The sequence below is a fragment of the Euleptes europaea genome, chromosome 7 (assembly GCF_029931775.1).
Source record: "Euleptes europaea isolate rEulEur1 chromosome 7, rEulEur1.hap1, whole genome shotgun sequence".
NCBI lineage: Eukaryota > Metazoa > Chordata > Lepidosauria > Squamata > Sphaerodactylidae > Euleptes > Euleptes europaea.
In genome coordinates, this window is record NC_079318.1 from 99,873,854 (window position 1) to 99,896,468 (window position 22,615).

Sequence of the window (22,615 nt, forward strand, 5' to 3'; positions counted from 1 at the left end):
CTAGTCCAGCATGCTTTCCCCCCACCATGGTCATCAAGATCCCCCCCTCCCTGGGAATGAAGCTAACAACCACCCCATTACTGTTCTTTAAAATGTAACGCATTCTGAACCCTCGCCAATTACCCCTAAATCTAAAGATCCAGGTCAGAGAAACCTGAATGAATTGACTGACGATTCGAATGCATATGGTTTCAGAGGGTAGCTGTGTTGGTCTGCAGTGGAAGAGCTGGATTCGAGTCCAGGAGCATCCTAAAGGATCTTGCAGAGCTTGAGAGAAGGTGCAGACAAGAGCTATTTAAATGATCAGGGGGCTAGAGCAACTGCCCTATGAGGAGCGGTTAAAATGCTTAGGGCTGTTTAGCTTGGAAAGAAGGCAGTTAAAGGGAGATACGATAGAGATCTATAAAATTATGCATGGTATGGAGATTGTGGACAGGGAGAAGCTCTCTCATAATACCAGAATGAGGGGTCGTCCACTGAAGCTGGAGAGTGAGAGATTCAAAACTGATAAAAGGAAGCATTCCTTCGCATAACACATAGTTAAATTGTGGAACTCCCTGCCCCAGGATGTGGCGATGGCTGCCAACTTGGATGGCTTGAAGAGGGGAGTGGATGTGTTCATGGGAGAGAAGGGTATTCATGGCTATTAGTCAAAACAGATACTAGTCATGATGCATACCTATTCTCTCCAGGAACAGAGGAGAAGGCCTATTGTCTTAGGTGCTGTGGAACACTGGCAGGATAATGCTGCTGCAAGTCGTCTTGTTTTTGGGCTTCCTAGAGGCACCTGGTTGGCCACTGTGTGAACAGACTGCTGGACTTGATAGAACTTGGTCTGATCCAGCAGGGCCTTTCTTATGTTCTTAGAGAACAACAAGGTTTTGGGGGTATGAGCTTTCGAGTGTCAAAGCTCCCTTTGTCAGGTTGCATATGGTTAGCTCTTTTAAAAAAGGCCTTGGGGATGTGTGTGTTAAGGGCTCTCGAGTCGCTTCTGACTTATGGCGGTCCCATTTTCCTTGAGGGCGAAGGGACCTCTGCACATGCTCAGAAGCACTCAGCTGTCAAAAGCCAGAATCTGCACAACCCCAGACAAGCACTCACCGCCCCCTGGTACATGTCGATCTCGCGATCGGTGAAATACGGCAGCTGCTTGAAGGGGTTCACAGAAATCAGCACGGGACCGATGTACGTCTTTTGGTTTTCAAGATAAGGGTCAAGGAGCACAATCTGGACTGGCAACATTCCTAACCCACCCCCATTCGTGGCGAAATCCAGCAACTCTTACTGCAGCCAGGAACACCACTTCAGATTTCTATACTAGGGGTTAGAATTGCTCAGGGACAGGAGGAAAAGATGTAAAGTCCCTTCGGAGAGACTGAAGATTAACTTCACACACACCGGGTGGGGGGGAGTTGTGAAATTCCTGCATTGTGCAGGGGGTTGGACTAGATTATAACCATCTTCAAGTACTTGAAGGGCTGTCATAGAGAGGAGGGTGCTGAGTTGTTTTCTGTTGCCCCAGAAGGCCGGACCAGAACCAACAGGTTGAGATTAAATCAAAAGTTTTCGGCTAAACATTAGGAAGAACTTCCCGATAGACGGTTCCGCAGTGGAGCAGGCTTCCTCAGGAGGTGATGGGCTCTCCTTCTTTGGAGGTTTTTTTAAGCAGAGGCTAGATGGCCATCTGTCAGCAAGGCTGATTCTCTGAATTTAGAAAGATCATGAGAGGGAGGGCAGGAATGATTGCATCAGTGCTCAGCTCTCATGGCCTTTTCTTACATGCCCAGGGTAATGCCGATCGCCACTTGGGGGTCAGGAAGCAAATTTCCTCCAGGCCAGATTGGCCAGGGATCCCTGAGGAGCTTGTTTGGCCATCTTCTGGGCATGGAGTAGGGGTCACTGGGGGTGTGAGGGGAGGTAGTTGTGATTTTCCTACATAGCGCAGGGGGTTGGACTAGATGACCCTGGAGGTCCCTTCTGACCCTATCATTCTGTGGTAGCTTTAACTCTCAAAAGCTTATATGACAATCTTCTTGGTCTCTAAAGTGCTACTGGACTCGAATGTACCTGGGGGGCGTCGGCGTTCCCTGCTACCAGAAGTGAGGGTCAAGCCCTCCTCAGCCTCCGCACAGAAAGGATACGAAGATGTAGTCGTCCATGAAGCGCTTCTTTAGGTTCTCCACGATGGCCTCCTCGCTGATCTTGGAGAGGAGCACCATGTCGTCCACCCCGCTCTGCTTGACATTCTGGGTCTGCCAGTGGTAGCGCTCTTTGCTGCCCTGCGAGGAAAGAGTTCAAAACGGCCGGCGGCATCAACCACTGAGGGAAGCCTGCTGTCGACAAGACAGCATCACCCAGTCCATCCCAATGCTCACATGAACACATGAAAGCTGCCTTATACCGAATCAGACCCTTGGTCCATCCAAGTCAGTATTGTCTACTCAGACAGGCCGTGGTCTTTCCAGGGTCTCAGGCAGGGGTCTTTCACATCACCTACCTGCCTAGTCCCTTGAACTGGAGATGCCGGGGATTGAACCTGGGGCCTTCTGCAGGCCAAGCAGATGCTCTACCACTGAGCCACAGCCCCTCCCCAGCTGTGTGCAAAAATGATTTTAGTTCCCTTACCCCTTTTTTTGAAAAACCCTGAAACAAAGGGGACACATGCCAAATGACTACAAAAACAAATAAAGAACACAAGCAATGTCGAAGCAGCAAAATTCCATTTCACAAATGAGATACCAGCTCAGGCCGTCCACACTGTTTCGTGCATTCCCTGGGAGAAACAGCCTCCTGAGAGGGCCTGATGCTTCCTAAGGTTGCCAACCCTGAGTGGGGAAATTCCTGGAGATTTGGGATGAGAGCCAGGGAAGGGGGCATGGGGGAGAGGAGGGACCTCAGCGCAGTATAATGCCATTTAGTGAAGAAGAAAAAGAAGAGTTGGTTTTGATATGCTAACTTTTTCTACCATAGGGTTGCCAACCTCCAGGTAATAGCTGGAGATCTCCTGCTATTACAACTGATCTCCAGCCAATACAGATCAGTTCATCTGGAGAAAATGGCGACTTTGGCCATTGGACTCTATGGCATTGAAGTCCCTGCCCTCTTCAGGCTCCGCCCAAAAAACCTCCCACCAGTGGCGAAGAGGGACCTGGCAACCCTACTCTACCACTTAAGGCAGAATCAAACCAGCTTACAATCTCTTTCCCTTCCCCTCCCCACAACAGACATCCTGTATGGTAGGTGGGGCTGAGAGTTTGGAGAGAACTGTGACTAGGCCAAGGTCACCCAGCAGGCCACGTGGAGGGAAGAGTGGGGAAACCAACCCAGTTCACCAGATTAGAGTCCACTGCTCAGGTGGAGGAGCAGGGAATCAAACCCGGTTCTCCAGATTAGAGCTCTTAACCACTATACCACGCTGGCTGTCCTCCCTCTGAAGCTGCCATTTCCTTCCAGGAAACCGAATTCTGTCACCTGGAGATCAGTTGTAATTCCAGGAGATCTCCAGGCCCCACCTGAAGGTTGGCAACCCTAACACTTCCCGGCATTTCTGCAATATCTGTTTAAGACAGCACCCTTTTTGGCAATGTCGAGCACCGAGCCCAAAGCAAAGAGACATCAGACATCCCAAAAACGAAACTTTTGAGCCTGCTCAAGACACAACTTCAGCTAGGAACTCTACAAAACTAACGCGAAAGGTGGTTTCCTCGCTGGACGGACGTAAAGTTACAAATCTCAAAGGCAGATGAAGAACGCAGCATGCTGATTTTGAAAAGAAATCTCTTTGCTCACAGTTTCACTCCTGAAGAAAAGCTTGGACCACACTCGCGTCCAGCTCGGCTGGGTCATGAGGAACGGCGGGGTTCTCCGTGACTTCCTCAGCCCCGCTCAGGATGGAACCGTGCAGCCCCAGGGGCCTCCACCGTTGCCACCCTGGGTCAGTGGAAATGCAGCCCTTTCAGGAAAAGTCACCCAGACGAGATCCGGGTGCTGCAAAATCTCCAGCCCTTCTCAGCCCCTCTCCTCATTCTCCTCCCCCCCCCCCCCATTCAGGGACCACAAATCTCTCTCCCACCACAAAGCCTGGGTGGTCCCGCTGGCAGGGCGCTTTGCAGATTTTTGCAAACTTCAGAAAAGACCGGTTGCTAAGGGCTTCTTTCCTCTCAAGCTGGCCGAGACAATGCCAGTCCGCAGTTGCCATGCGACATGCATGCTAGGGGAGGGGGAGAAAGTGGGACCTGTGCCCACGGAGGAGCAGAGGGAGGATGGGAAAGACCGCTGAGGGAGGGTCTCGGCCGGAGGGGCAGCAACGGCGAAAGAGAAGCCTCGTGCATTTGCGAAGGGAGCATGCACAAGTTCGAATTCTGCCAGTTCACTTCAGTCAGTCGTTGGGCACGAGTTCAAATCCCGACACTTCACCTCAGACAGGCAGTGAGACCTATCAGGGATCCACCCCCGCTTTCGGCCTTATTTTACTTTCAGTATTAGTGATACCAACCATCCAACTCTTTCCCTCCAGGCCCTGCCCGGCCAGGTGGGGTGGCACTGCCAGGCAGCCAAAGACATCATGGCGGACTTAAGAAAAACACCTTCCAGTGTTAAAAAGAAATATCTTTAGCTATGAACTACAAAAGACTATAAAAAAGTCTACCTCTGCGCTTAATGCAAAGGCAGACGTAAAACATGGTAAACGGCTTGTGAAAAAGGATTTGTGTGGCACCCATTTTCGTCCCGAGTTCCCATTTTCCTAGACAGCCTGCAGGTGCATCTCCAGGATGCCGGCTGGAAATCATTTTGGGGGTTTCTACACCTCTCCATAGCTCGGCCCTCCCTACAGATTGTGCCCTTGTGCCGCTCTGAGGCTTAATCACTCCAGGACATTTCCGGGCCTGCAGAAATGGCTCCCCTCAATGAATGGAGAGACTTTATCCACACACAAGGAGGATTGCCAACCTCCAGGTGGTACCTGGAGATCTCCTGGAATTACCACTGATCTCCAGACTACAGAGATCAGTTCCCCGGAGAAAATGGCTGCTTTGGAGGGTGGTCTCTGTGGTATTATATCCCATTGAGGTCCTTACCCTCCCCATGTTCCACCCCCAAATCTCCAGAAATTTCTCAACCCAGAGCTGGCAACTCTACAATACACCAGAGTTGCAACGGAGATGGCTGACCCCTCTCAACGATTCACTCCGCCTTTTCATTTGGGGGTAACCCAGTTCCCCCAAGAGCACTGCAATGTGGCCAGTTTAGGGATGCCAGCCTCCAGGTGGGACCTGGGGATCCCCCGAAATTACAGCTCATCTCCAGACTGCAGAGATCAGTTCCCCTGGAGGAAATGGCTACTTGGGAGGCTGGACTTTGTGACATTATATGCCCCACTGAGCTCCCACCCCTCTCCAACCCCAAATCTTTAGGAATTAGGGATGCCAGCCTCCAGGTGGGACCTGGGGATCCCCCGAAATTACAGCTCATCTCCAGACTGCAGAGATCAGTTCCCCTGGAGGAAATGGCTGCTTGGGAGGCTGGACTTTGTGACATTATATGCCCCACTGAGCTCCCACCCCTCTCCAACCCCAAATCTTTAGGAATTAGGGATGCCAGCCTCCAGGTGGGACCTGAGGATCCCCCGGAATTACAGCTCATCTCCAGACTGCAGAGATCAGTTCCCCTGGAGGAAATGGACGCTTTGGAGGCTGGACTTTGTGACATTATATGCCCCACTGAGCTCCCACCCCTCTCCAACCCCAAATCTTTAGGAATTAGGGATGCCAGCCTCCAGGTGGGACCTGGGGATCCCTCGGAATTACAGCTCATCTCCAGACTGCAGAGATCAGTTCCCCTGGAGGAAATGGACGCTTTGGAGGCTGGACTTTGTGACATTATATGCCCCACTGAGCTCCCACCCCTCTCCAACCCCAAATCTTTAGGAATTAGGGATGCCAGCCTCCAGGTGGGACCTGGGGATCCCCCGGAATTACAGCTCATCTTCAGACTGCAGAGATCAGTTATCCTGGAGAAAAGGGATGCTTTGGAGGGTGGACTCTGCAGACTTGCACCCCACTGAGGTCCATTCCTCCCCAGACGCCATCCCCAAATCTCCAGGAGTTTCCCAACCTGGATCTGGCAGGTGGCCGGGGGAACCAGACAACCTGTTCTAAAGCTATATTTAGTCCCTGCTGAAAAGGCAATGGCCATTGGGACACTCTCAGCTGTGTTTTCCCCTCGCAGGGAACTTGTGCAAAGGGAGAGAAATCCAACCGGCGCATTTGTAACCCCAAAGGACACAAGATACACGCCTATCAGGCCGCTCATTCAATGACAAAAGCCTGGGCCAGAGTTGCCAAGAGACGGAAGCGGCTCTGGGAATCCAGGCCCAGTTGCCGTGGGCAACGGCACAGGCCTCAGAATGGGACAGACCGGCGGGCGAGGCCGGCGTCCCCTGGCACGGCCCCTTCTGCGGCACGGCTGGGCAGGCGGGTGCGGAAGGCCAACCGCCAGCCTCTCCAACCCCGTTTAGAGCTGCAAAAGCCGCCGCGGTTGCCCAGCCGGCGCACTGTGCGTGGCTGCAGCCGCCATCTTGGCCCGCTCGGTGCGTTTGCCGCACTCCTAAACCACGGGGAAGCTGCAGACCCCGGCGGACGCGTCCTCGACCCTAAAAATCCCACCCTGCATTTTAATCAGCTGTCTTGGAAGGGAGCAAGCTTTGGACGGAAAAGAAGGACTAAAATAAAATAAACAATGTGGAAAGAAGAGATGCTGGCACTCTGACTACTTTGCTCAACTTTAGCGGACTTGAGAAGCACCAGCCCTTTTTCAAGGCGTGTGTGTTCACACAGCCCTGCAAGGTGGACCTTTTCCTCCTCTTTGAGAACCAAGAACCAACTGACATCTATAGTCATGAACAGAGCCGCCTTGAACCACAAGGAAAGGTGGGGTAGAAATGTTTTAATAAATAAACAAGGAGGATTTCCAAAACCCATGTCCCAGAGGGCTGTGTAAAAGAGAACTCTCTCTGGAACAAAAACAGCGTCAAGTCCAGGGACAGTCTAGAAGTTCACACTGTTACTTTGCCAAAACTGACTCTGGTTGCTCAAAGTTCTGAGAAATGCACTCTGCACATGCCATCTAGCCTCTGCTTGAAGACCTCGAAAGACGGGGACTCCACCACCCTCCGAGGCAGCACGTTCCACCGTCGAACAGCCCTCACCGTCAGAAAGTTCTTCCTAATGTTTAGGTGGAATCGCTTTTCTATTAGTTTAAATCCATTACTCCGTGTCCTAGTCTCTGGAGCAACAGAGAACAAGCTAGTTCCCTCATCAACATGACATCCCTTCAGATATTTAAACATGGCTATCATGTCTCCCCTCAACCTTCTCTTCTCCAAACCAAACAAACCCAACTCCCTAAGTCTCTCCTCATAGGGCATGGATTCCAGACCTTTGACCATTCTGGTCGCCCTCCTCTGGACACGCTCCAACTTGTCAACATCCTTCTTAAATTGTGGAGCCCAAAACTGGACACAGTATTCCAAGTGAGGTCTGACCAATGCAGAACACGGTGGTAGTATTACTTCCCTTGATCTAGACCCAATACTCCTATTGTTGCAGCCCAAAATTGCATTGGCCTTCTTAGCCGCCATATCACACAGTTAACTCATGTTCAGTTTGTGATCCACTAAGACTCCCAGGTCTCTTTCACATGTACTGTTGTCAAGCCAACTCTCTCCCATCCTGTGCCTGATGTTGTTTCTTCCTAGGTAAAGTACTTTACACTTCTCCCTATTGAAATCCATTTTATTGCTTATGGCCCAGCTCTCCAGTCTATCGAGGTCATTCTGAACTCTGACCCTACCCTCCAGGGTATTAACCACCCCTCTTAACTTGGTGTCATCTGCAAATTTGATTAGCATGCTCTCTATTCCATCATCCAAGTCATTTATAAAAATATTGATTTGAAGGGCAATTTAACAAAACCAACTAATTTTTCTGCAAGTCTGAAAGTTATTTGTTTACATTTCTTATCTCAGTGGGGTTGTATTCTGTGAAACTATTCCACTAATGGCAGTGTGCGCGTGCCCCCCCCCCCACAAGGAGCCCTCCCTCAATGTAACAGGTTCAAGTGACGACGCCAACTTGGATCTACAAGATCCAACCCTATTGGTCTTTCTAAAGGAAGTTCCTGAAACATACAGACATAAGAAGAGCCCTGCTGGATCAGACCAGTGGTCCATCTAGTCCAGCATCCCGTCTCACACAGCGGCCAACCAAGAAGATAGTTTCAGAGGACTACAATAGAACAATCAGTGTGATGCAGTGGCAAAAAAAGCTAATGCGATCTTGAGGGGTATCAACAGAGGCATAACATCCAAATTGCAAGATGTCATAGTTCCGCTGTACACTGCATAGAATTTGCCTTTCTTCACCCCTGCGGCACACGGGGTCAACATTTCCATTGAGCTTCCCGCTACAACCTCAAAACTAATTTTCAAAGGCCAAAAAGATGCATTGGGTGGGGAGGGGCAATTTTCTCCTAGGGCAGCATTTGTCCCAGTATAAACTGTTTCTCACAAAACACAAAAAGATTCACCTTTCTCCCATTCTTTGATAAAAGCATGGGTGTCTCTGGGTGGCTGCATTGGCTGGCTCACAGGCTGGATAAGAGCTCTCAAGGAGCCGGATTAGGCCCTTGGGCCTTATGTTTGACACCCCTGCTTTAGGCAGATCAACCTACGCTCCTCATTGACCCTCAAGTCTGAGGGAGGATTTGAACACAGGTGCCACTCCAGACTAGTAATCCACAATATGCATGCCAGGGTCCATTCATGCAGAGAATCAATCAATCACATAAATTAACAGCTCCTGTGAGCCTAAAATCCTCACTCACACAGAAGAGGTTGCTTACTGTATCTCTGTGTGAGTTACTGCTCTGGTCTCTTGTCCTAATTGGCCTCTGCTTCAGGCAGGTAATTCTACCCCGTCTTTGCACTGGGCGTGACCGATCATTAATTCCACTCCTCTGATGCAGAAAATCTGGAAGAATTACACCACTCTCCCGGGCGAGGCTTTACATGAGTCACTTCTTTGGACTTTCTTTCATCTTATCAGCCTCTGCTGGGACCTGATTCAAAAACTCTGTGGAATTACCTGCTCCCAGAAGAGGTTGTCTGTAGCATCTCTGCAGGAGTTGCTACTCAGTGCTACAGGAAAACAAGGCCCCAAAATCCTTTAAGGACATGTCAGTCTTAAATGGTCCAAAAGCTCAGGGGAGGGGGCAAATTAATTGCTTTGGAATTTTAACTTGGGGTGGGGAAAGGATATAAATTTGGGATCGGCTGATCTGGCCCTTCTACTACCCAGGCTCTCATAAGAACATAAGAGGGGCCCTGCTGGATCTGACCAAGGTCCATCAAGTCCAGCAGTCTGTTCACACAGTGGTCAACCAGGTGCCTCTGGGAAACCCACAAACAAGATGACGGCAGCAGCATTATTCTAGAGCTCCTGATATAACAGGCATGCTCCTATGATCCTGGAGAGAATAGGTATGCATCATGACTAGTATCCATTTTGACTAGTAGCCATGGATAGCCCTCTCCTCCATGAACAACATGTCCACTTCCCTCTTAAAGCCTTCCAAGTTGGCAGCCATCACCACATCCTGGGGCAGGGAGTTCCACTATTTAACTATGCGTTGTGCGAAGAAATACTTCCTTTTATCAGTTTTCAATCTCTCACCTTCCAGCTTCAGCAGATCACCCCACATTCTGGTATTATGAGAGGGAGAAAAGCTTCGCCCTGACCATTCTGCCCAAACCATGCATAGTTTTATAGAACTCTATCATGTCCCCCCTTAACCACCTTCTTTCTAAGCTAAACAGCCCTAAGCATTTTAACCGCTCTTCATAGAGCAGTTGCTCTAGTCCCCTGATCATTTTGGTTGCTCTTTTCTGCACCTTCTCAAGCTCTGCAATATTCTTTTTTAGATGCTGCCAGCATCACCAAGTCATCTCAGTCCCTTCTTGTGTCCCCAGGACTTTGGAGGGGGCCTGGCAAGGCCCTCGGTGAGCCCCAGCACCTTTTTCTCATCTGCCACATCTCTCCTGAGGGATCAGCGATTCCACCCATTTCTGTCGCCTGGGGAGTACGGCGGCACAGGCGTGGACTTTCCCCTTACAGGTTGTGGAACAGGCGTCTCCAGCAGCTCCCCGTCATTAAACTGGGCTGGGTGTCTCCCACGTCCCTACAAGTCCCGGCGAAACTCCCTGGGAAAAAATGTAAGGTGATGAGAGAGAAAGAGACAGCATGGAAGACCGGAAACAACCCGTGTCCGCTCCTCGTCTCTTCCAGAGCCAGATCCTGCCGTCCCGGCCCACCACGGAACTGCGAGAACCACAAAAAGCCCCCTTACAAAACACCCTAAACACAGCAAGCCCTGGCAGAGGAATTGCCTGTCTGCAATGTCCTCTGGCCAGCCAGGAGGAAGGGAAGCCTGACTGTTTGCAGAGACACACCCTGCACTGTTACGACAGACATCCATCCGCTCAAACTCCCCGAGGGGCAGTGGGTGCGCTCCACCACCCTTTCAAACGAAGAGGTGCTGCGTCAAGCTGAAGCCAGAGAGTTCACAAAGATGAAAAACGAGGGTGATCCCAGGCTGAGGGCGCTGGGCTCTTTGCATTAAGACAGAACTGAAATTTTGCCACCCAACGGATGCAACAAAGCAAGCCCAATTTCATGCACCTATAACCAACATCAAATTACTATGTATGTGTGAAAGCTGGACAATGGAAAAAGCTGATAGGAAGAAAGTAGGTTCCTTTGAAATGTGGTGTTGGGGGACAGTCTTACGGATACCCTGGACTGCCAAAAAAACAACAACCAATCAGTGGGTTCTAGATCAAATCAAGCCTGAACTGACCCTAGAAACTAAAACAACTAAACCGAGGCTGTCATACTTTGGCCACATTATGAGAAAACAAGAGTCACTGGAAAACTCTAGGAAAAGTTGAAGGCAGCAGGAAAAGAGGAAGGCCCGACAAGAGATGGATTGACTCCATCAAGGAAGAAGAAGAATAAGAGTTGGTTTTTATATGCCGACTCAAACCGGTTTACAATCACCTTCCCTTCCCCTCCCCACAACAGGCACCTTGTGAGGCAGGTGGGGCTGACAGAAGTGTGACTAGCCCAAGGTCACCCAGCTGACTTCGTGTGTAGGAGTGGGGAAACCAACCCAGTTCACCAGATTAGCCTCCGCCGCTCATGTGGAGGAGTGGGGAATCAAACCTGGTTCCTCCAGATCAGACTCCACCACACCAAACCACCGCTTGTAACCACTACACCACACTGGAAGCCCCAGCCCTCAGTTTGCAAGACCTGAGCAAGGCTGTTAAGGATAGGATCTTTTTGGAGGACGTTGATTTGTAGGGTCACCATGAGTTAGAAGCAACTTGACGGCACTTAACAACACAGAAAAGGGTATAGTGGTTAGAGTTCTGGACTAGGACCTGGGTTCAAATCCCTGGCCTGCCCTGACGCTTGCCGGGTGAACCTGAGCCGGTCATTCTCTCTCTTGCCCAGCCTCGCCCACCACACAGTAGGGTCGCCAGCTCCGGGTTGGGGAATACCTGGAGATTTGGGGGGTGGAGCATGAGGTGTGTGGAGTTCGGGGAGGGGCTTCAGTGGGGTATAATGCTGTGGAGCAGGGGTGTCAAACTCACTTGTTACGAGGGCCGGATATGACATGTCACTTGGTCGGGCCGGGCCATGCCTCACCAGACCAAACTGAGGGCAGAGGGGATGGCTGTCTCAGCTGGCTTGTGGGCCGGATAAAAACTCTCGAGGGTCCGGATCTGGCTCACCGGCCTTATGTTTGACACCCCTGCCGTAGAGTCCCCCTTCCAAAGCGGCCGTTTTCTCCAGGGGAACTGATCTCTGTTGCCTGGAGATCAGTTGTAATCCAAGGAGATCTCCAGCCATCACCTGGAGGTTGCCAAAGCAAACATTCGTGCCAAAATACACCCTACTGCTGCACTGTCGCCTTACTAAATATGTTTTGTTGTTGAGTGAATGTACAACAACATCTTGTGATATGTTTATTGCTGAGGTCCAGCAGTATTGGTTGAAAATGTTTACATACTTCAGTCAGACTGTTTGACTTTGAATGAGCATCCTATTGCATGTACAGCCTGGGAATCGTATTATTGATTGCACTCTGAGACATGCATGATTTTTGTGATCTAATTATTGTTCATGTATGCATTTTGTATTTTGTGATCTATTTAGTGGTCATATACATTGAACTTGTAGAATTGATTTTTCATACTTTATATACTTGTGTTTCTGTTTAGTCATCAGTGCTGGTTTTTGGTTGTTATCACCTGGAGGTTGGCAACCCTACCTCACAGGGTTGCTGTAAATGCAAAACAGGGAGGTGAAGCGGGCACAGTGCCCTGGGCTCCTTGCAGCAAGGGTAGGAGGAAGATGCATCACATAGAAAAATTGAAATGGATATATGTATATATGCAAATGGATGTCTTTGCATAAGTGACTTTGAAAATTATTCTGCCCTTTTGAGGCCAACAAAGAGAGCTTAACGTTCCGTTTTGGCGCTCCGTTAGAACAGGGGAGGGAAACCTTTTTTCCACCAAGGGCCATTTGGATATTTATAACATAATTCAAAGGCCATGCAAAATTATCAATTTAAAAGTTAGCCGACCAAGCCCCAAGCAGGCAGCTGCCTCAGATGACACCCCCCCCCTGGGGGTGCGGGCAAGCAGGCAGGCATCCAACCAGTGGCGCACTCACCCACCTGGTGGCACAGGATGGACGAGTGCGGATGACCAGTCTTAGATCCTTCTGAGCTAGAGATCTGCCAGGACCCACGAAGGGCCAGACCAAATGATTTTACGGGCCTTAAACGGCCCCCGGGCCTGATGTTCCCCATCCCTGCGTTAGAAGAAACTGAACCCAGACAAGACGGAAGTGATGTTGGATGGGAAGGGGGGGGGTTGCTCTTGAAAGACCTCACGCCTCTCAGCTTCTACGGGGTTCACTGATCCTTACTGACTCGGTTAAGAGCCTCGGGGTTATACAAGATCCAGCAGCAAAATAACACTTTCTTTAGTCCCTACCTAGGCTCGACCAACCTGGCCACTTGCATCCATGCCGTACTGGCAGGACTACTGTAAGGCACTCCACATAGGTCTGCCTTTGAAGTCAGCTCAGAGACTCCCGCTGGGGCAGAAAGCTGCAGCTCAGTTATTATCGGAAGCTAGGCAGGGCAGGCCTATGACTCTGTCGGGCCTTCTGAAGGCATCATCCTGCAAATGGGGGAAACCAACTACTGCCCATACCTGGGCATTCTTTCTAGGGATCCCCACCCTGTGGAACAGCCTGCCCCAGGAGGTCAGGAAGGCTCCTGCTCTCCTGGCTTTCTGTAAACTATGTAAAACAAGACGGGGGGCATTTTTTAAGTGTTTGTTAAGTGCCCATCAAGTCGCTTCTGACTCATGGCGACCCTATGAATCAATGTCCTTCAAAATGTCCTATCTTTGACAGCCTTGCTCAGGTCTTGCAAATTGAGGGCCCGGGCTTCCTTTATAGAGTCAATCCATCTCATGTTGGGTCTTCCTCTTTTCCTGCTGCACTTTTAATAGGGATGCAGTATAATTGATTCAGGAAGGCGTTTTGATAGAGCGAACAGGACTGTCGGCTACGCGACTCATTATCTGTTGCTGTCCGTTTTATCTTGCTCTCACTGCATTATATTTCTACTTACATAAGATCATTTCTTGCATTAACAGGTCACAGTTAATACTTATGACTTGCTTCAGATTTCTGCCATCCTAGTGCTATTACACTGTTTATTAGGCGTCTCCTCATCCAACTGATTGAGCCGACTGATATTATGTAATCCGCCTTGACTCTAAGGCGGACTATAAAGTATTTACTTTTTTATTTGTACCCCGTCTAACCCAAAGCGGCTCACATCGTTCACCTCTCCCCAGTTTTATCCTGGTTAGGATGGTTAGGCTGGTTAGGCTGAGAGAATGTGACTGCCCTAAAGTCACCTAGCAAGCTTCCATAGCACGTGTGGGGATTCGAACCCGGGTCTCCCACATACTAGTCGGACACTTTTAACCACTATACTACCACTATACTGGCTGTCCATCAAGGAATAAGCAACCAAACTAGCACAGAAATAGAATTATTCTGATAGGCATGGACATGGTGCAATTCTGCATTCTCAGCTCAACCCCCCAACTCAGTACCTTACACCTTTTTCAAAATGGGGAGGGGGGGTATGAACACAAAGAGAATCAAGAAGAAGGGGGAAGGGGGGAGGAAGAGGGAAGAAGAAGAAGATTTGGTTTTTATATGCCAGCTTCCTCTACCACTTAAGGAAGACTCAAACCGGCTTACAATCACCTTCCCCCCCATCCCCACAACACACACCCTGTGAGGAACGTGGGGCTGAGAGAGTGTGACTAGCCCAAGGTCACCCAGCTGGCTTCGTGTGTAGGAGCGGGAAAACAAATCCAGTTCACCAGATTAGCCTTCGCTAATTAGCCTCCGCTCCTAACCACTGCTCTTAACTCAAGCCAAAGGACTTTTCTGCCCAGGAGGACAAGACTTGGATTCTCCTTCCTAACTGTCCACATGGCCTCATTTAAAGGTCCTGGATGACGCAAGCCAGTGTGGTGTAGTGGTTAGAGTGTAGGGCCATGATCTGGGAGACCCAGGTTTGAATCCCCACTCTGCCATGGTAGCTTGCAGGGTGACCTTGCCCCAGTCACACGTTCTCAGCCTAACCTACCTCACAGGGCTGTTATGAGGATAAAATGAAGGAGAATGATGTAAGCTACTTCGGGTCCCCATTGGGGGAAAAGACAGAGTATGAATTAAGTAAATAAATAACAGAACAGAACAAGCAAACTGCAACCCTGTGTGTTAAGTGCCGTCAAGTTGCTTCCGACTTATGGCGACTCTATGAATCAAAGTCCTCCAAAATGTCCTGTCTTTGACAGCCTTGCTCAGATCTTGCAAATTGAGGGCCGGGGCTTCCTTTATTGAGTCAATCTATCTCTTGTTGGGTCTTCCCCTTTTCCTGCTGCCCTCCACTTTTCCTAGCATGATTGTCTTTTCCAGGGACCCTTGCCTCCTCTTAATGTGACCAAAGTACAATAGCCTCCTTTTAGTCATTTTAGCTTCTAGGGTCAGTTCAGGCTTGATTTGATCTATAACCCACTCATTTGGTTTTTTGAGCGGTCCACGGTATCCGTAACACTCTCCTCCAACAACACATTTCAAAGGAATCCGCTTTCTTCATTGTCCAGCTTTCACACCCATATATAGCAATAGGGAATACGATGGCATGAATTAACCTGATCTTGGTGGCCAGTGACACATCCTTACACTTAAGGTTCTTTTCTAGCTCCTTCATGGCTGCCCTTCCCAGTCTCAATCTCCTTCTGATTTCTTGGCAACTAGATCTCCATTTATTTACTTGATTTACACCCTGCCTTTTGCCTTTATCAAATGAACAAGGCATCAATCTCACCGCAGTCAGGTTGTGCCCAGAAGTAAACCACGGGCAGAATGGCTGCTTCTTATGCAAATCCACAAAACCTCTGAGACAAAGGCTGGTTTTCTTTCTGTTTTATGGCTGGGGGCATAAGGCTGTAAGGGGAAAAAAAACCCCAACTTGGGGTGCACAGGCTTGGGGGGCACGCCATCTAAAGGACTCCTGTCACAAGGTATGCCATCTAAATCAATCCAGAAGTCTGCTGTTCCTCAGACTTGAACATATGAAGCTGCCTTATGCTGAATCAGACCCCCCATGGTCCATCAAAGTCAGTATTGTCTACTCAGACCGGCAGCAGCTCTCCAGGGTCTCAGGCAGAGAAGGTCTTTCACATCATCTACTTGCCTGGCCCTTTCAACTAGAGATGCCAGGGACTGAACCTGGGACCTTCTGCATGCCAAGCAGAGGCTCTACCACTGAGCCACGGCCCCTCCCCTAAATACTTCCAATAGCTGAAGCCTTAATTATTTTTCTAAGTTAAAACAGGAGGTAATACTTTATGTTAACACCTGGACACATTTATGGTATGCCAAATTAAGAATTACCCAGCCTCAAAGAAGCCCAGACCCTATTACTCCTTTCTGTGGTCAGCACTGACCAATACATGCAGAGATGCAGCAGGCAAACTCCTCTGAGGACAGTTCATTCTTAGGATGGGTTGCATGAGCCAATCATCTTTGACTGACAAGACTACTGGTATCACCCACATCCTAAGAAAGCTGATTGGAAAGAGGAGAAAGCAGAGCATGGACTCATGCAGAGAAACAGCAGGAATCCTCCTCAAAGAGGCCAATACTTTGTGTTCACTAGAGCATTTAATTGTATGATTTGCCATTCCCTGCAGCACACTTAACAGTTTTGTATCTTGAACCAAGGTTTGGAAGTTACTGTGGTCAAAGTCGCACGGGAGTGTGTGGGAAACACACAACAAAGTTTGGATGGACAAATGGACGGTATGACTGGGCTGGAACCTGCAAAGGAGGCTATGGAGTTGCGGGGAGGGGGTCCCAATAAAATTAGGCATGGTATGGAGAGTTTGGACAAGGCGCTTTTTCTCCCTCATAATACCAGAACGTGGGGTCATCTGCTGAAGCTGGAGGGGGAGAGATTCAAAACAGAGAAAAGGAAGTATTTCTTCACACCACAAATAGTGAAATTGTGGAACTCCCTGCCCCAGGATGTGACGATGGCTGCCAACTTGGAAGGCTTGAAGAGGGGAGTGGGCATGTTCATGTAGGATAGGGCTATCCATGGCTACTAGTCAAAATGGATACTAGTCATGATGCACACCTCTTCTCTCCAGGATCAGAGGAGCAGGCCCGTTATATGAGGTGCTGTGGAACACAGGCAGGACAATGCTGCTGCAGTCATCTTGTTTGGGGGTTTCCTAAAGGCCCCTGGTTGGCCCCTGTGTGAACAGACTGCTGGACTCAATGGACCTTGGTCTGATCCAGCAGGGCCTTTCTTATGTTCTTAGGCTGCATACATCACCACCCTAGGGACTGACTCAGACTAGGGCTGGCGGCTTCCCAGGGAATCCTCCGGTTTTAGGAGGGCAGCCCAAAACAATGACTCAGCCCCCCAGGGCAGACTTTCTGGAGACAGCCTCCTCATGCCTCATCCTGCCCCACTCCGCCTCCCTCAGCAGAAAGAGCAGGGCATGCCGGGCATGCCGGGCAGCCCCCCTCCCTTCCCCTCCCATGCACCCTCAGAAGATTAAATATTAGCCAGGGCGGTTCTGCCAGCAGTGTTTTGCTTCAGGCGAAAAGAAGCTTTTCTGGAAGGAAGCGGAATTGGGAGCAGAAAGTGTGATTTTGAGGGAGTGTGATTAACCCATAGGTTCCCCCCTTGCATTTCCATGGAAGTAAAGACCACCATTAGGTTGCCAACTTCCAGGTAGCACTTGGGAGATCTCCCCCTATTGTAGCATTGCCAACCTCCAGGTACCAGCTGGAGATCTCCTGCTACTACAACTGATCTCCAGTCGATAGAGATCAGTTCCCCTGGAGAGAAAATAGCTACTTTAGCCATTGGAGTATGCGGCATTGAAGCCCCTCCCCTCGCCAAACCCCGCCCTTCTCAGGCTCAGCCCCAAAAACCTCCCGCCAGTGGCAAAGAGGGACCTGGCAACCCTACGCTATTACAATTGATCTCCAGATGACGAAGATGGGTTCCCCTGGAGAAAACAGATGTTTTGGAGGCTGGCCTCTATAGGATTATACCCTGATGAGGCCCCTCCCCTTTCTCAACCCTTCCTTCCCCAGCTCCACCCCCAAAATCTCCAGGTATTTCCCAACCCAGAGCTGGCAACCCTAACCACCATCCAGCTTTCCAGAGGATCACAACGCCATCACCTGATTGCCCAGAGAAAGCCCTCTTCATTCGGGGCTCAGACTGGTCCCTCTGACTGGCAGCGGAGCTCCAGGGACTCCAGCAGAGAAGCGTCTTTCCCAGCACCAGAGACCTTGGAGCTGGAGAAGCTGGGGAGGGAACCAAAGCAGGGACTCTACCACGGAGCCACGGCACCTCTCCATATCTCACTGACCAACGGATTACATGTTGCACTCCTATCCATTTCGTTTTTCTCCCATCTGAACCCTATCCCCCGTTATCCCTGCTGAGGGCAAGGATGGTGCTTCCTGAGTCCCACAGATAATTATTCAGGGTTCCCCAGTGATTTCTGCATCTGTCCTCTCTGCACATGCTTCCCAGGAAGTTTAGCCTGGAGAGGAGAAGACTGACAGGGGATATGAGTACCATCTTCAAGTACTTGAGGGGCTGCCATATAGAGGAGGGTGCAGAGTTGTTTTCTATTGCCCCAGAAGGTCGGACCAGAACCAACGGGTTGAAATTAAATCAAAAGAGTTTCCGTCTAGACCACTGGTTCCCAACCAGGGGTCCGTGGACCCCCAGGGGTCCACAAGAACTAAATTAAGGTCCGCGAAACAAAGTTATAAACCCATCATAAATTAATATTTTCAATTAAAAGTTCTCTATTATAAAAATATATATTCAAATATTATTCTAACTTTAATGTTTAACTAACAGTTATGATTAAAGTTTATTTTCAAATTCTCTGAATTTTTATTTTGAACCTTGGGGTCCCTGCACCGAACAAAAAAGTCCTAGTGGTCCCTGGTCAAAAAAAGGTTGGGAACCAGTGGTCTAGACAGTAGGAAGAACTTCCTGACAGCTAGAGCGGTTCCTCGGTGGAACAGGCTTCCTCGGGAGGTGGTGTGCTCTCCTTCCACGGCGGTTTTTAAGAGGTTAGATGGCCATCTGTCAGCAAGGCTGATTCTGTGACCTTAGGCAGATGATGAGAGGGAGGGCACCTTGGCCATCTTCTGGGCATGGAGTAGGGGTCACTGGGGGTGTGGGGGGGAGGTAGTTGTGAATTTCCTGCATTGTGCAGGGGTTGGACTAGATGACCCTGGTGGTCCCTTCCAACTCTATGATTCTATGCACAGATGCGAGCTACACTCTTTCATGCAGAGTTCTAGCAAGAATCTTTGGTGCGTGTCGACGGCATAAACAGAGGGGTGAATTTATCCACTGACAGATAAATCTGCAAAACGGAGAGGTGCTCTTTAGAAGTCAATTTGGCCAGAAGGCTCTTCTGCTGTCTTGAGGCTGGCTGGGGGGTAGGAACTGACGAAGGAAAGCACTTTGCATAGGCTCAAGGGCACATTTCCCCCCCCCCACAGATCTGGGAGCACAACTCCTTGCCTAACTGCCTATAAAGGATTGGAACGGCTCTGAGCCTGCCTGTCCTTGAAGGAGCACAAGGCGAAAAACGTAGACCAATCGAGAGTAAACGATCTAATTTAACCTGACCCAGGGTTGTGTCAGTGTTTGGCTCTCGTGGCCCTTTCTTGCATTCCCAGGGTAATGCCGATCACCACTTTGGGGTCAGGAAGTAATTTTCCTCCAGGCCAGATTGGCCAGGGATCCTGGAGGGGTTTTTTTTGCCTTCAACTGGGCACAGAGCAGGGGTTGCTGGGTGTGTGGAGGGGAGATAGTTGTAAATTTCCTGCGTTGTGCAGGGGGTTGGACTAGATGACCCTTCTAACTCTATGTTTCTAAAATGAAGAAAGCTGATAGGTAGAAAGTAGATTCCTTTGAAATGTGGTGTTGAAGGAGGATTGCCAAAAAAATCAGTGGGTTTTAGATCAAATTAAGCCTGAATTGACCCTAGAAGCTAAAATGACAAAACTGAGGCTGTTGTACTTTGGTCATTGGAAAAGACAATAATGCTAGGAAAAGTTGAAGGCAGCAAGAAAAGAAGAAGACCCAACAAGAGATGGATTGACTCTATAAAGGAAGCCACAACCCTTCAGTGTTACTCCTTCAGTGTTACTCCTCTGAAGATGCCTCCTCTGAAGATGCCTGCCACAGCTGCTGGCGAAACGTCAGGAAAGAAAATACCAAGACCACGGTTACACAGCCCGGATAACCCACAAAAACCACAACCCTCAATTTGCAAGACCTGAGCAAGGCTGTTAAAAGACAGGATGTTTTGGAGGACGTAGATTCATAGGGACGCCATGAGTAGGAACCGATTTAACACACGCACTCCCCCGACCCCTGTCCTGTTTTCCTTCCACGCTCCCGCAGCGCCCGACTGCCACCCACACCTTCAAAAACTCCACTTGTGCCCATATACTTGACTTGTAACATTTTAATTTGCTGAGGCCTGGCATTTTACAAGCGAACCAGTGGTGTGTGAGACATCAATTAGTCTCTGGATTGTGTAAAAATGGACTCAGTCCCTCCCTCCTGATACAGTCAAGATGCAGGCAAACTCTTGGCCCTCAGCAGAGGGTACCCAACTTGTCTCTGCACGAGTCCCTGCTCTGGACTAGCCTCCTTCTGGTCAGGCTCAGATCAGTGACTTCTACAGAGGAAAAGGCAGACGGGGCAGGCACATCCTATTTCGAAACCTGCCTCTGATTTTAATTCAGAGGAAGTCATGGGATTCTGCAGCTCCCTTCTATGCATGCCCCCCCCCCCCGGAGTGGGGAGGTCTTTCCCCTCAGGCCCATCTTTCCAGAGGACAGCACCCCAGGAGCGGCTCTCCCCCCATGGGGAGGGCCAGTGAGCCACTGGGGTCAGAGGGGGCCCTAGGTGCAGATTCAGGGATCCCAAACAAATTGGCGACTGGCAGGCCGGTGGACAGACCGGGAGGGCAACGGTGACATTCGCCACCCCCCACCAGCCTTTGCAAGTGACCGGGAGGACCGCTCTCCCTCCGGCCCCGCCCAGGGCTCCTGTGACTTTTAAAGTGGCCAGACTAGCCTGGCTTCTCCCACTGTCCAGCTGCAAAAAGAGCCAGTGTGGTGTAGTGGTTAGAGCCTCAGACTAGCGTCTGGGAGACCCAGGTTTGAAGTTCCCTTCTGCCATGGAAACTTGCTGGCTGACCTAGGGTCAGTCACACACTCTCAGTCTAACCTACCTCACAGGGTTGTTGTGAGGATAGAAGGGAGAAGGTCAAAACGGTGCAAGCCCCATTGGGGCCCCATTGAGGAGAAAGATGGGGTATAAATGAAGTCACAAACAGCCGGCTCCCGAAGGCCAGGGGGCTCCTTGGTTATTCATACTCATAATAAGAAGATGGCATTTAATTCCAAATTGCGGCCACTAGATGAACCCGGTCGGCAGTGGACCCCCAAGCCAGGTTAGGGGGAGGATGGGGAGGCCAGCAAATGATAGTGGAAAGACTCACAGTTGCCAACCCCAAGTTGGGAAATACCTGGAGATTTGGGGGATGGAGCCTGGGAGGGCAGAGTTTGGGGAGGGGAAGGACCTCGTCAGGACACAACGCCCTAGAGCCCACCCTTTCTTCCAGGGGATCTGATCTCTGTTGCCTGAAGATCACTCGTAAATCCGGGCGAACCACCTGGAGGTTGGCAACCCCAGCTCCAGCAAGAAGTTTTGTGTGTGTGTTTTAACTATCTCCCGATCTTTTCGGGCGATCGAGCGGCTGCTCCCCTCCTCCAGGCCCGGATCAGCCCGGTTAAGTTTGAGAAACAGGTGGGGCCGCGGCCGCTGCCCAGAGGGGCTGGGGGTCGCCTTTGCCGGCAGCTCCCCGCAGGGTGGGCCACCTTTGGCCGCCTGCCTAGGCAGCCGGGGGGGGGAGAGGGCGAAGACCCCCTCGGGCCAAGAGGAAGCGTCCCCGGGCAAATGCGCCAGCAAGGACGGTGGGGGGGGGGGGAGGTCAGGCAGCCCTCCTGCCGACACATTCACACGTGACGACGCGCGTTTCGGCCAGTGCATGAGATCAACAGCGCGGGGAGGGGGGGAACCCCGCCGGACGATCACGTGACCGCCTGCGCAGGTGACTCCCGAAGCGGGGGGAAGGGCTCACCTGCCTGCCGGGCAAGAACGCGGACCCGGCCCCCCGGGGCCGTGGGACAGCGCGCGTCTTTTTCCCACGGTCGCTTGCAGCGCGGCCCGGCCAAACTCTGCAAAGTCCGGGGCGAGACCCTCGGCGCGGGGGAGGGGGTGCCAGCCTGCGACCCCCCCACACTGCAAAAAGTTTGGGCCTGTCCCCCCTCCCCTTTCCTCCCCCGGGAGGAGAAAGTCCGGCAGGCGCCGGCCACTCACCATGGTGGAGCGCGCGCGGGCGGTACGCGGAGTGCGCGGCGAGGCTGGCCCCGAGGGCGGCTCAGCGGGGTCCCATCCCGGCCCGGGCGAGGGGCGGCGGCCAGGCAGGCCGGGCTGCTGCTTGCTTGCTTGCTGCGCGATCCACCGGGGCTGGCCAGCTGCGCCCCTCGCCCGGATCGCGGCGGCTCCGGGGCGTCCCCTGGCGGCGCGGGAGCACAGCGCCGCGCGGCTGCGGGGCTCCCGCTAGTCCCGGCCTGCCCCCTGCCGGGCGGCGCGGGAACGGCGGCGGCGAGCTCAAGCGACCCTCGGGCGGCCAGGGACCTGGACTGTCCTCGGGGCTCTTCTTGGAGGGAGGGAGGCTGGCTGGGGTTTTAAGGGCGGCCCCGGAGGAAGCAGCGGCAGGAGGAGGAGAAGAGTTGGTTTTTATATGCCG

The 22,615-nt window shown here is 51.1% G+C and overlaps 1 protein-coding gene across 1 annotated transcript in view; it reads right to left on the minus strand.

Annotated features, from left to right (window-relative positions):
- The window catches only part of LOC130480925 (unconventional myosin-Ie-like), a 59,053-nt gene extending 36,861 nt beyond the window's left edge, over positions 1–22,192 (minus strand). Inside the window, exons 1-3 of the mRNA XM_056853549.1 lie at positions 22,183–22,192; positions 2,142–2,279; positions 1,102–1,191 (exon numbers count right to left, since the gene is read on the minus strand). Of these exons, the coding sequence (XP_056709527.1) occupies positions 1,102–1,191; positions 2,142–2,279; positions 22,183–22,185 (231 nt within the window). The 5' untranslated portion in view covers positions 22,186–22,192. The remainder of the gene's footprint in view (positions 1–1,101; positions 1,192–2,141; positions 2,280–22,182) is intronic.
- Between the last annotated feature and the right edge of the window lie 423 nt (positions 22,193–22,615).